The following is a 13350-nucleotide window of genomic DNA, read 5'->3' as shown; positions in this document are numbered from 1 at the left end:
GGTGCTTCACACATGCTATTCTTGGGCTTTGTCCAAGTTGTACTGTCTGGATTATAAACCTGAGATTCCCAGGCCTAAAGAGAACAAATTTTTCTACCACATCACCTGAACCTCCAGCCCACACTAATGAAGAAGAGTCAAAACTAAAAACCAAATGCAACATGACTGTCACCATTTCACTAATTGGAATCATCATTCCTTCCATCAGATTAAGATTTTTAGTGTTTACAAAAAAAGAACATCAAACACAAACATCATCAAGAGTTCTACAAAAAGACACTGGAGAGCTAATACACAGCCTGAACACCCAAAGCAGAACGTGAGAGATCACGAACCATGGGACAGGGTCAGTTTCCTGCTGAAGAATGGAAATAAGCCTTAAAGAGTATGGAGAAACAAACCCAATGGTTGGGCACCCAAACAGAATTTAAACAGACACAATACTTTTCAAAGTGTAAGAACTGTAAACTGTCAAGGGATCCTGCTGGCTAGGCAATATGTTTTCTCAATGATGCCGTCCAAAGTAGAAAACTATACCAAAATTTACCTTGCACAGATGAATTCTATGTACTTCATAATTATATATATTTGCATCACCATATGGGGGCTTCCCTGGTAGCTCAGTTGGTAAAGCATCCACCTGCAATGCAGGAGACCCCGGTTCAATTCCTGGGTCAAGAAGATTCGCAGGAGAAGGGATAGGCTACCCACTCCAATATACTTGTGCTTCCCTTGTGGCTCAGCTGGTAAAGAATCCACCTGCAAAGCAGGAGATCTGGGTTCAATCCCTGGGTTGGGAAGATCCCTGGAGAAAGGGAAGGCTACCCGCTCCAGTATTCTGGCCTGGAGAAGTCCATGGATTCTATAGTCCACGGGGTCACAAAGAGCTGGGCATGACTGAATGACTTTCACTTTTTTCATATCACCATATATAAAATTAGACAAAAATGTATGTAAGAAATAAATGCCAATCTTACACAGGCTCCTGAATGAAGAAGTTAAACATACACTTACTGTATTATCCAACCATTTCACTCCTAGGCATTTATTCAAGAGAAATCAAAGTATATGTCCAAACAGAAACCTGTACACTAATGTTCACAGCAGCTTTATCATGAGAGCCAAAAAATGGAAACAACTCAAATGTCTATCAACAGGCTAATGAATAAACAAATTGGGGGTAAAATCATACAACGGTAGAAGACTGTTCAGTAACAAAAATAATGAAATCCTGCTATAAATGCATGAATGAATCTCAAAATTAGAATGAAAGAAAGCAGACAAGAGAGCTTGTATTAAACACCTCTGCATGAAACTCTAGAAAGTGCAATCTAAGTAACAGAAGGCAGACCCACAGCAGCCTGTGGAAGGGTAGGTACAGCCCAGGGAGGGGGAAGAAAGCAGGATCACAGGGGCACAAGGAAACTCTGGGGGGAGGCAGACATGTTCACGCTCCTCATTGTGGGGACAGCATCACAGTGCAGGCGTGGCGAAACTCACTAAGCTGTGCACCTTAAACATGCGCAGCTTACTGTGTGTCAAGTATTCCCCGATAAAGCTGCTTAAGCAAGCAGCACAAGATGGAAGCAGCCTAAGTGTACACCAATAAGCACATGGACAAAGAAGATGCGGTACATATACACACAATGAAATACTACCTAGTCATAAAAAAGAACAAAATTTTGCCATCTGCAGCAACATGGATGGACTTGGAGGGCATGTGCTAAGTGAAAACAGGCAGAGAAAGACAAATTTAGGTGGAATCTAAAAAGTACAACAAACTAGTGAATATAAAAAAGAAAAAGCAGACTCACAGATATAGTAGAGAACAAACTGGTGGTTACCAGCGGAAAGGGTGGAGGGGCAATACAGGGGCAGGGGAGTAAGAGGTACGAGCTACTCCGTATAAGCGCCAAGGACATACTGCACAACACAGGGAACAGAGTCAGTATTTTATAATGACTTTAAGTGGAACAGGACCTTTAACATTGTGAATCACCCTACTGTACACCTGGAACTTACATAAGCATAGCAACTATGCTTCAATTAAAAACACAAAATTAGACAGAGTGTTAGCATTTACACTGCCTGATTTTACAACTCACCAAACTGCAACGGCAATCAAGACAGTGAGGCACTGGCACAAAGATCAACAAACGGATTAGAACAAGAGAGCAGAGCAGGACAGAGCCACACAAACTATTACTGATTTTTGATGATACCAAACCATCCAAAGGGAAAGGAAAAACATTACCAATAAAGGGTGCTGGAACAAATGGATATCCAAATACAATAAATTACACCCCTGCCTCACATCATACCAAAAAACTGATTCAAAAAAATTTTGTTTTTGTAAAAGATAAAACCATAAAACCTTTAGGAGATATTATGAGAGAATATCTTACTCTCTCGAGTGAATGCTTAGCAGTGGAATAGCTCGATCACTCAGCCGGCCTATGTTTTACTTTTAAGAAACTGCCAAACTGTTTCTCAATAGGTTACGCTATTTTATATTCCCAGATAGGATACAGTCAACATTAACCATGAAAAATCGATAAGCTGGACATCATCAAAATTAAAAACTTTTAAGAAGATGAACAGAAAACCCACAGTCTAGAAAATTCACAAAACATATGACAAAGGAGTGATATCCATGATACATATAAAGAAGTCCTTGAACTTACCAAGGATAAACCAACCAATCCAATTTGCAAGTAATTTTAAGTAAAGTATGCAAGTAATTTTAAGCCACATCACAAAAGATATACAAATAGAAAAACACACAAGATCTACTTAATATTAATTCTCAGGGAGATGCATACTAAAACCACAATGAGATATTACAATACATCCACCAGATTGGCTGAAGTTAGACTGAAGCACAAATTGCTGACACAATGTCAAGATCTGAGCCGTCCTAGTTTGCTGGTGGAGGTGTGACACAGTCACAGACCACTCGGGAGAGTTCTGATTAGTGGGCGGGGTTTAGGCCAGGAGGGGCGGGACTTAAGAAGGAGGGCAGAGCCTCAGAAGGAGGGGGCGGGGCTAGGGTTAGGGTTAGGCTTTCTACAAAACTAAACATGTAACAAACACCATGACCTAGCAATTCCACTCCCCGGCATTTTCCTACGAGAAATGAAAACATAAGGTTTGCACAGGGATTCCCTGGTGTTCCAGGTAACTGTCCCAGGGGCCAATGCAGAGGACACAGGTTCGATCCCTGGTCCAGAAACGTCCCACAGGCTGCGGCACAACTAAGCCCATGCGCCAAAACTACCGAAGCCTGCGAACCCAAGAGCCTGAGCTCTGCCGCAAGAGAAGCCACTGAAATGAGAAGCCCATGTGCCACAACTAGAGAAAAGTGCAACAAAGACCCAGCACAGCCAAAAACAAATCAGTGACTTAAAAAAACAAAAGACTTTCACAAGAGGGTCCACAGCTAAATCCTAGAAACAGCCCAGGTGAGCATCCTCAGGGTAACAAATCAACAGACCGGTACATTTGTGCAACACAATACTTCTCAGCAATAAAAGGGACAAACAACTGACACACGCAACAACACGAATAAAATTCACATTATTCTGATTAAACAAAGTGGGTCATATAAGAGCCCGTAGTATGATCTCATTTACACGAAGTTCTAGGGCAGGGCAATGGCACGCCACTCCAGTGCTCTTGCCTGGAAAATCCCATGGACGGAGGAGCCTGGTGGGCTGCAGTCCAGGGGGTTGCTAAGAGTCAGACACGACTGAGCAACTTCACTTTCACGCACTGGAGAAGGAAATGGCAACCCACTCAGTGTTCTTGCCTGGAGAGTCCCAGGGACGGGGGAGCCTGGTGGGCTGCCGTCTATGGGGTCGCACAGAGCCGGACACGACTGAAGCGACTCAGCAGCAGGGCAGGCAAAGCCAATGGATGGCGGAAAGCAATCAAAGCAGCAGTTGCTTCTGGGGATGGCAGAGGCTGACTGCAAGATGGAATGAATGCAATACTCTGTACCTGGATACACACAGGGTCACACAGATGCGTATGCATTTATCGAAAATCACTGAGTGGGACACTTACGATTTGTGTATTTCTTCATATGTATAGACAAACACTGTGAACACTAGTCGATGAAAAACATGTCAAATTATATTCTGGCAATTACATATACTTAAGGGTAAAGTGTAACAATGCCTATAAATTAATCTGAAATGCATCAAGATCAGTACCTTGGCTTCAGGACCCTGTAAAGCAGCTGGAAAACACTCATCTAAAGAGCCATCTTTGGTCATTTCAAGCAGATTCCCAGGTTTTTATGGTTCATCTGTTTTAGGTGAATGGTAACGACTTAGCCTGTGTCTCTTGTCAAAGTGTGGAACAGCTGCCTTCCACTATTCTAAAATGGTCTGCCTGTTTTACTGTCCTGAGGTAAAAGCAGTTTCTGCACTGCTAGATGGATTGACGAATGGATATACAATGATGGACAGATGGACAGTCAAAGAATAAAGCAAATATATTAAAATGTTAATCACAGGTTTAACTACAAATCTAAATGGCAGGCATATGGGTGTTCACAGTACAATTATTTTGAGTGTTCTGTACATTTAAAAGCTTTCACAGTGAAGTTCTGAGAAAAAAATTATTTGCAGGAGATGTCAAGACATGGTACCAACATGACAAATTCCCTTCCACGTTGTTTTCTGACTGTACCAAAAAAACCTGTGAAAGGCTCCTCACCAAGTGCTAAACAGAGAAAGGTGTTGGAGAGTTTTATAGAAGACTGTGGGAATGAAGGGAAAGTGTGAATAAAGGCAAACTGAAGGACTGGAATAAATGAAGAAGGGTCAGCAGAGTTAGGACAGCTGCCTGGGGCTAGGGATTAACGGGCACAGAGATGTTCACCAGCCCAGAAAGGACCAGTTCTTGACCTTTTTGAGTCAAAGATCCCTTTAATAATATAATCAACAGGAGGAGGAGATGTGGGGTCATAGATATATATACGTGCTAAACTTTTTATTTATATACCATACCAGAAATGGCATGCACCCAACAGAAGCAGAAGATACTAAGAAGAGGTGGCAAGAATACACAGAAGAACTATGCAAAAAAGATCTTCACGACCCAGATAATCACAATGGTGTGATCACTCACCTAGAGCCAGACATCCTGGAATGTGAAGTCAAGTGGGCCTTAGAAAGCAACACTACGAACAAAGCTAGTGGAGGTGATGGAATTCCAGTTGAGCTCTTTCAAATACTGAAAGATGATGCTGTGAAAGTGCTGCACTCAATATGCCAGCAAATTTGGAAAACTCAGCAGTGGCCACAGCACTGGAAAAGGTCAGTTTTCATTCCAATCCCAAAGAAAGGCAATGCCAAAGAATGCTCAAACTACCGCACAATTGCACTCATCTCACGCACTAGTAAAGTAATGCTTAAAATTCTCCAAGCCAGGCTTCAGCAATACATGAACCATGAACTTTCAGACATTCAAGCTGGTTTTAGAAAAGGCAGAGGAACCAGAGATCAAAATTGCCAACATTCACTGGACCATCAGAAAAGCAAGAGAATTCCAGAAAAAAACACCTACTTCTGCTTTATTGACTATGCCAAAGCCTTTGACTGTGTGGATCACAATAAACTGTGGAAAATTCTGAAAAAGATGGAAATAGCAGACCACCTGACCTGCCTTCTTGAGAAACCTATATACAGGTCAGGAAGCAACAGTTAGAACTGGACATGGAACAACAGACTGCTTCCAAATAGGAAAAGGAGTACGTCAAGGCTGTATATTGTCTCCCTGCTTATTTAACTTCTATGCAGAGTACATCATGAGAAACACTGGGCTGGAAGAAGCACAAGCTGGAATCAAGATTGCCGGGAGAAATATCAATAACCTCAGATATGCAGATGACACCACCCTTTGGCAGAAAGTGAAGAACTAAAATGCCTCTTGATGAAAGTGAGAAGAGGAGCTTAAAGCTTAACATTCAGAAAACTAAGATCATGGCATCCAGTCCCATCACTTCACGGCAAATAGATGGGGAAACAGTGGCTGACTATTTTTGAGGGCTCCAAAGTCCCTGCAGATGGTGACTGCAGCCATGAAATTAAAAGACGCTTACTCCATGGAAGGGAAGTTATGACCAACCTAGACAGCATATTAAAAAGCAGAGACATTACTTTGTCAACAAAGGTCCGTCTAGTGAAGGCTATGGGTTTTCCAGTGGTCATGTATGGATGTGAGAGTTGGACTGTGAAGAAGGCTGAGCGCCGAAGAATTGATGCTTGTGAACTGTGGTGTTGGAGAAGACTCTTGAGAGTCTCTTGGACTGCAAGGAGATCCAACCAGTCCATCCTAAAGGAGATCAGTCCTGGGTGTTCATTGGAAGGACTGATATGGAAGCTGAAACTCCAATACTCTGGCCACCTGATGCGAAGAGCTGACTCATTGGAAAAGACCCTGAAGCTGGGATAGATTGAAGGCAGGAGGAGAAGGGGATGACAGAGGATGAGATGTTGGATGGCATCACCGACTCAATGGACATGGGTTTGGGTGGACTCTGGCAGTTGGTGATGGACAGGGAGGCCTGGCGTGCTGCGTTTCATGGGATCACAAAGAGATGGCACGACTGAGTGACTGAACTGAACTGAAACGTTTTCTAATATTTCAAAGAGCTGATGGGTACTGCGAAGTCCATCCAAAGGCTCCACTTAAGAATCTCTGATACAGATGGTAACTGAAATCTGAAGGGGAATATGAAATTCAAATAAGAGAACTTGGGGGGACTTCCCTGGTGGTCCAGTGGTTAAGACTCTGTGCTTTCAATGCAAGAAGTGCGGGTTCAACCCTGGCCGGGGAACCAAGACCCCACATGTCACGCAGCCCAGCCAAGAAAAGTAAATATATATGAGAATTTTCACTGTGAAGTAGCCAAGGCCTAAACTTTAAGGAAAACCAACATTTAACGAATAAAAACCAAACACTAAAAAAACAACAACAAAAGAGAAGCCTCTAAAGGAGATCAGAAATAAGTAGCTTGAAAAGTAGACGCAAATGCAGGACACTGTGGGGTAAGAGGCCAAGAGAAGATTGGAGAAAGTGGACCAGTCTAGTACAAATGCTCTTGAGGTTAAGAAACCATGGCAGTCACTGTGGCCCCTGATTAGGACGGATTCAGTGTAACTGCCAGGGCAGAAATCAGGTTAAGGAGTAAGTGAGAAATAGAATTTAAGAAGCTTGGCTGTGAAGAAAAAGGACAGCTGTGTGGGGTTTTTTTCTGATTTTATTTTTAATAACAGTTGTGTTTAAAAAACAAACAAGAAAAGGAGATGTATGTATGTTTGTTAAAATATACATACAGCACTGAAATGTACATACATACATCATGTACGTTTCAGTGCTGCTGGAGATAAGCCAGTAGAGAGATTAAGACACAGGAGGAAAGGAGACAAGTGATATTTAGGTTCTGATAATGCTAATAAAGATGACAGTTGGGCTCCAACATGTAAGTGGAAGGTGTGAGCCAACATACAGCCAATACCTCATCCACTTTCACAGAAGAAAGGTGACGGATTTATTGACTGATGGCTTCTCTTTATAAAACTGAAAGTGGATTCCTTACAGTAAAGGATCAAGCATTATTAAAAAAAATCCTCTGTGGCACAGTGTAGTACCTGCACAGAGGAAACATTCAATAAATACTGGCAAAAAAACAAAGCCAAAATTCTACACAAAGTCCATCTTCCAAACTGCAACTAATAAAACTGCTAATTAAGCCCCACTGAGTGCTGTAGTGGCCTGGCTTTCCACGTGAATGAGGCTTTGTGTTAAATGAAGACTCACCAACACCAGGGCTCCAAAGCACTGGCATTCTAGCAACAGGGAGGCCGAATTTACCTCCAAGTAGTTACACCTGGCAGAGCACTGAACACAGGGGACAGGAGGCCGCTTTAGAAGCTCCTCCAGTTCTGACAAAGGGGCGCTCACAAGCTAAGTATTTACTATACTCAACTACTGGACGAACAAGAAAAAGCTGAGGGGCTTCCCTAGTGGCTCAGTGGTGAAGAATCCACCTGTCAATGCAGGAGACACGGGTCTGACCCCTGATCCAGGAAGATCCCACATGCCGAGGAGCAACAGAGCCCACTGAGCCCGAGTTCTAGAGCCCAGAAGTCGCAGCTACTGAAGCTCGCACGCCTAGAGCCTGTGATCTACAGGAGAAACCACCGAAATGAGAAACCCAAGCACTACAACTAGAGAGTAGACCCCACCTGACAATACTACAGAAGAGCCCTCGCAGCAATGAAGACCCACCACATTCTGAATATTGCCAGAATTTAAAATTAATGAATTAATTTAAAAAAAAGCTGGAACAGCAAGCTCCATACAGGATGGATAAACAAGGTCCTACTGTATGGCACAAAGGACTGTAGTCAATATCCCATGATAAACCATAACAGAAAAAATATGAAAAAGAACATATATAACTCAACAACTTTGCTGTAGAAGTCACAGCAGAAATTAAACGTTACATTGTAAAATGACCAAAGAGGAGGTGGTGCTTCTGGAAAAACAGTACAGCAGAAATGGGCATTTCCCAGCTACAGAAAGGGTAGTGAAAAGGATTCACTGGCCCGCGACCAGAAATTGTTTAAAAAATGAAACAGGACAATGGATTAAAACAAAGAAATGTATGATAGAATCACATGTACTTAAGAAATGTTGCATGAAACTTTTTTCATACATATCAGATCGAAATATAGATTTATTTCTTACTATGGCTGGGGTGGTGGAAAGTTTGAAAGTTACTGACAGACACTATGATATAGAAAGATAAAAGCTACAAAGCAAACGATTCCATATAAAATTATATGGTGGCAAAGCAAATGACTGTCTCCCCAGGCATTAAAAAGAAAAAGTGTCCAGTCCGGGCTTCCTTCATAGCTCAGTCGGTAAAGAATCCGCCTGCAATGCAGCAGGTCTCAGTTCAATTCCTGGGTCAGGAAGATCTGCAGAAGGAACAGGCCACCCACTCCAGTGTTCCTGGGCTTCCCTTGTGGCTCAGCTGGTAAAGAATCCGCCTGCAATGCAGAACACCTGGGTTCGATTCCCTGGGTGGGAAAGATCCCTTGGAGAAGGGAAAGGCTACCCACTCCAGTATTCTTGCCTGGAGAATTCTGGCCTGGGTCGCCAAGAGTCTGACTCCACTGAGCGACTTTCACTATACATATTGCCCTATGTTATGCAGGAGAACTCACCCACGCAGTGGGGACTGAGATCCACCCCAGAGCCAGGAGAAAATCATGCAACCCTCAGCTTCATCATCCGTGGAAAGCGCATACTAACTGCCCTATATACCAAGCAGAGTTGCTGTAAAGCTCAAATGAGAAAGCATACTATGGTACTTTGAAAAACACAAATTGTGTATGTTAATTTAAAGTAATTTAATTCTTAGATTAACCCTATGAACACCAGTTCTATGTTCACAGGTGAAGATAAACAGCTGGTCTGCAGTGGTTAAGGGTGTAAGCTTTAGAGTGGAAGAGGGAGTCCAATTCAGGCTCTCGCTCTTGCTAGCTATGCAGTTCTATGCCAGTCTGTAAATCAACCTAGCTTCTGTTAGTTTCCATTTCCTCATCTGTGAATGGGAGCAACAAGTAACTTTATGGAATTGATGTACAAATTAAACAAGGTATCATGTATGAAGCCTTCTGCACACTGCCTTGCAGATTACTATTACTGGAACTATGACTTTCAGTATTTTAATCTCCATCTCATGTATGTCTCTTTGCTGGCCCTAACTGGGAAATCAATCTTACCTCCTGGCCAGGGATATCTGGGTAATTAAATCAACTATCAAATTATAAAATTAAAGACATACCAGTAAAAGTTTATACATGATGATAAATTAAGAACAATTACATAGAATCAGTGTTTATAATTAATCATTTTTAAAGATTGGTCTATTTCCAAGACAAAGAACTTGATTATGCAAATATGCACGTTGTAAACCCTGAGAATGCGCTGAGCTTTTCCTGATTCCATTTTCCCGCAAAATATTTTGTATTTCAACACCTGGCCCTTTGTAACACCCACTGTGCATTCCAACACCTAAATAAGCTTTTTCAAATACTCGAGAAACCACTCATCAAAGGTAAAAGGCCCCCAGTTAAGAGATGAAAATACCAAGTTACAAATATGAACAAGCTCTGCCCCACACCATTTGCTAAATAACACTCTATTTAATTAGCTCCACTTTCTTAATTATTTCTTAAAGTTTCAATGATTATGAAACCTCTATCTGCCAAGCTAACAATCCCAACTTACACTACATCAAATACTTAAGTCAGGTGTTCTGACAGTGGCGTAGTCCACAAGAGCCCCTGGGGTTGTTAAGACCCTCCGAGAGGGTACCTGAGGTCAAAACTATTCTCAGTACTCAGGTATTATTTACCCGTTCACTCTGTTACATTTCACTGAGAGTGAAAAGGGAGTCTCCTGAAGACTTCACAACCATCAAGACAACAGCACTAAACTGTACCGGCTGTCAGATTCGAACATGCTGAGCACTGATGGAGTGAGGGCAGTTTCACTTAACCACCTCCTTGAAGTTGTAAAATTATTGATTTTACTAAGTCGTGGTCCTTAACCACATCTTTTTAATATCCTGTGCAACAAAACAGGAAGTACACATAAAGTGCAAAGCCTTCGAAAAACGACAGAAGTGTAAGACCAGAAGAACTGGGGCGGTCCGAAAACTACCGACAGACGGGAATGGGTGTGAGGGACAGCTGGGGGAAAGAGAACTGCCAAAGTCTCGGGTTTTCCTGCAGTTCCCACACTTCCATCCCAAAGGCTCCCGAGTGAGTGCCAAGGGCACAGTGGGTCTAGCTGCTGGCTCTCTGGGGCCGCGGCGGGGTCCTGGCTGAGCCCCACCCAGCAAGGACCCTCTCGGCACCGTTCCCCTCTCCCCAGGCCCTCCCCGACGCAGACACTCAGCTCCTCCGTCGCCAACGCCCACGACCTCAAGGCTTCTCACCACCAACAGGTTCCTGTCCTCCACCAGCTGCCGCTTCCGGAGGATCTCCGATTTCAAAACGTCCATCTTGCTGTCCGGGTTGAAGCTGTCTCGAGCTTTCTTTCTCCTTCTCCAGCTCCCTGGACCAAGACTTTTCACCCAGCCAGCCGCCGCTAACCTACTTACACACACCCAACCCAAATACCGGAGGACAACAACTGACAGGACGGCTTCCGGCGGAAGCTGAGGTGAGCGAGAGGAGGGGACAGAGCGCTGCAGTGCTCCTACTGTTTACGTAGTCGCCGAGGGCTGGCGCCCCCTGGCGGCCCTCTCTGACAGCGTGCCTAAGTTTCCGTGGTGATACGAACGTGGAAAATATGAACACGAGTGTTCTAAATGGATGCTGCATTTTTTTAAAATGTTATATACCTATGTCAACTGTACTTCAGTTTTAAAAGACGATAAAGGTTATACCTTTTTGTACCGGCTACTTGAGGTGCAAAAGCTTCATAGCGGAACACTTCATTTATGATTTCTGAAGTCAGATCTTTACCGGCTACATGAGAATCTCATTTTGGAGTTCCTGAAGCTATCTGCTTGCCAAAATTAATGTACTCAAGTGAGAAAACCCAGAACAATAATACTAACTCATAAGTATAGAGTAAAAGGTGTTCGTTGCTGGCCGGTTAAACTACCTGTAAACTTAGACAATTACAGTATATTCATTTAAGTAATTTCAGAAGCAACAGTTAGAACTGGACATGGAACAACAGACTGGTTCCAAATAGGAAAAGGAGTACATCAAGGCTGTATATTGTCACCCTGCTTATTTAACTTCTATGCAGAGTACATCATGAGAAACGCTGGACTGAAAGAAACACAAGCTGGAATCAAGATTGCTGGGAGAAATATCAGTAACCCCAGATATACAGATGACACCACCCTGATGGCAGAAAGTGAAGAGGAGCTAGAAAGCCTCTTGATGAAAGTGAAAGAGGAGAGTGAAAAAGTTGGCTTAAAGCTCAACATTCAGAAAACGAAGATCATGGCATCCGGTCCCATCACTTCATAGGAAATAGATGGGGAAACAGTGGAAACAGTGTCAGACTTTTCTGGGCTCCAAAATCACTGCAGATGGTGACTGCAGCCATGAAATTAAAAGATGCTTACTCCTTGGAAGAAAAGTTATGACCAACCTAGATAGCATAATCAAAAGCAGAGACATTACTTTGCTGACTAAGGTCCGTCTAGTCAAGACTATGGTTTTTCCTGTGGTCATGTATGGATGTGAGAGTTGGACTGTGAAGAAGGCTGAGCGCCGAAGAATTGATGCATTTGAACTGTGGTGTTGAAGAAGACTCTTGAGAGTCCCTTGGACTGCAAGGAGATCCAACCAGTCCATTCTGAAGGAGATCAACCCTGGGATTTCTTTGGAAGGAATGATGCTAAAGCTGAAGCTCCAGTACTTTGGCCACCTCATGTGAAGAGCTGACTCATTGGAAAAGACTCTGATGCTGGGAGGGATTGGGGGCAGGAGGAGAAGGGGACGACCCAGGATGAGATGGCTGAATGGCATCTCGGACTCGATGGACCTGAGTCTGAGTGAACTCCAGGAGTTGGTGATGGACAAGGAGGCCTGGCGTGCTGTGATTCATGGGGTCGCAAAGAGTCGGACACGACTGAGCAACTGAACTGAACTGAACTGAACTGAACTGAATTTCAGAAGTAAATATATCCCTCCTCCCTGAGTTGTAGATTGCTCGTATATCTTAGCGATAATTGAACATTTCAGTTCAGTTCAGTTCAGTCGCTCAGTCGTGTTCGACTCTCTGTGACCCCATGAATCGCAGCAGGCCATCCCTCCCTGTCCATCACCAACTCCCGGAGTTCACTCAAACTCACGCCCATCGAGTCGGTGATGCCATCCAGCCATCTCATCCTGGGTCGTCCCCTTCTCCTCCTGCCCACAATCCCTCCCAGCATCAGAGTCTTTTCCAATGAGTCAACTCTCCACACGAGGTGGCCAAAGTATTGGAGCTGGAGCTTTAGCATCAGTCCTTCCAATGAACACCCAGGACTGATCTCCTTTAGAATGGACTGGTTAGATCTCCTTGCAGTCCAAGGGACTCTCAAGAGTCTTCTCCAGCACCACAGTTCAAAAGCATCAATTCTTCGGTGCTTTTTCTTCACTTTCATCAAGAGGCTTTTTAGTTCCTCTTCACTTTCTGCCATCAGGGTGGTGTCATCTGCATATCTGAGGTTATTGATATTTCTCCCGGCAATCTTGATTCCAGCTTGTGCTTCTTCCAGCCTAGCGTTTCTCATGTTGTACTCTGCATAGAAGT

General features: G+C 43.4%; 1 protein-coding gene across 2 annotated transcripts in view; it reads right to left on the bottom strand.

Annotated features, from left to right (window-relative positions):
- Positions 1 to 11235, bottom strand: part of PRPF18 (pre-mRNA processing factor 18) — a 59581-nt gene extending 48346 nt beyond the window's left edge. For both annotated transcript variants that reach the window (XM_005687955.3, XM_005687956.3), the window contains exon 1: positions 11027 to 11235. In XM_005687955.3, the coding sequence (XP_005688012.1) occupies positions 11027 to 11092 (66 nt within the window). In that variant the 5' untranslated portion in view covers positions 11093 to 11235. The remainder of the gene's footprint in view (positions 1 to 11026) is intronic.

Source organism: Capra hircus, chromosome 13 (assembly GCF_001704415.2).
Source record: "Capra hircus breed San Clemente chromosome 13, ASM170441v1, whole genome shotgun sequence".
Classification (NCBI taxonomy): Eukaryota; Metazoa; Chordata; class Mammalia; order Artiodactyla; family Bovidae; genus Capra; species Capra hircus.
Note: the sequence above shows the minus strand (reverse complement) of the source record. Positions and strands in the feature narration are given on the sequence as shown.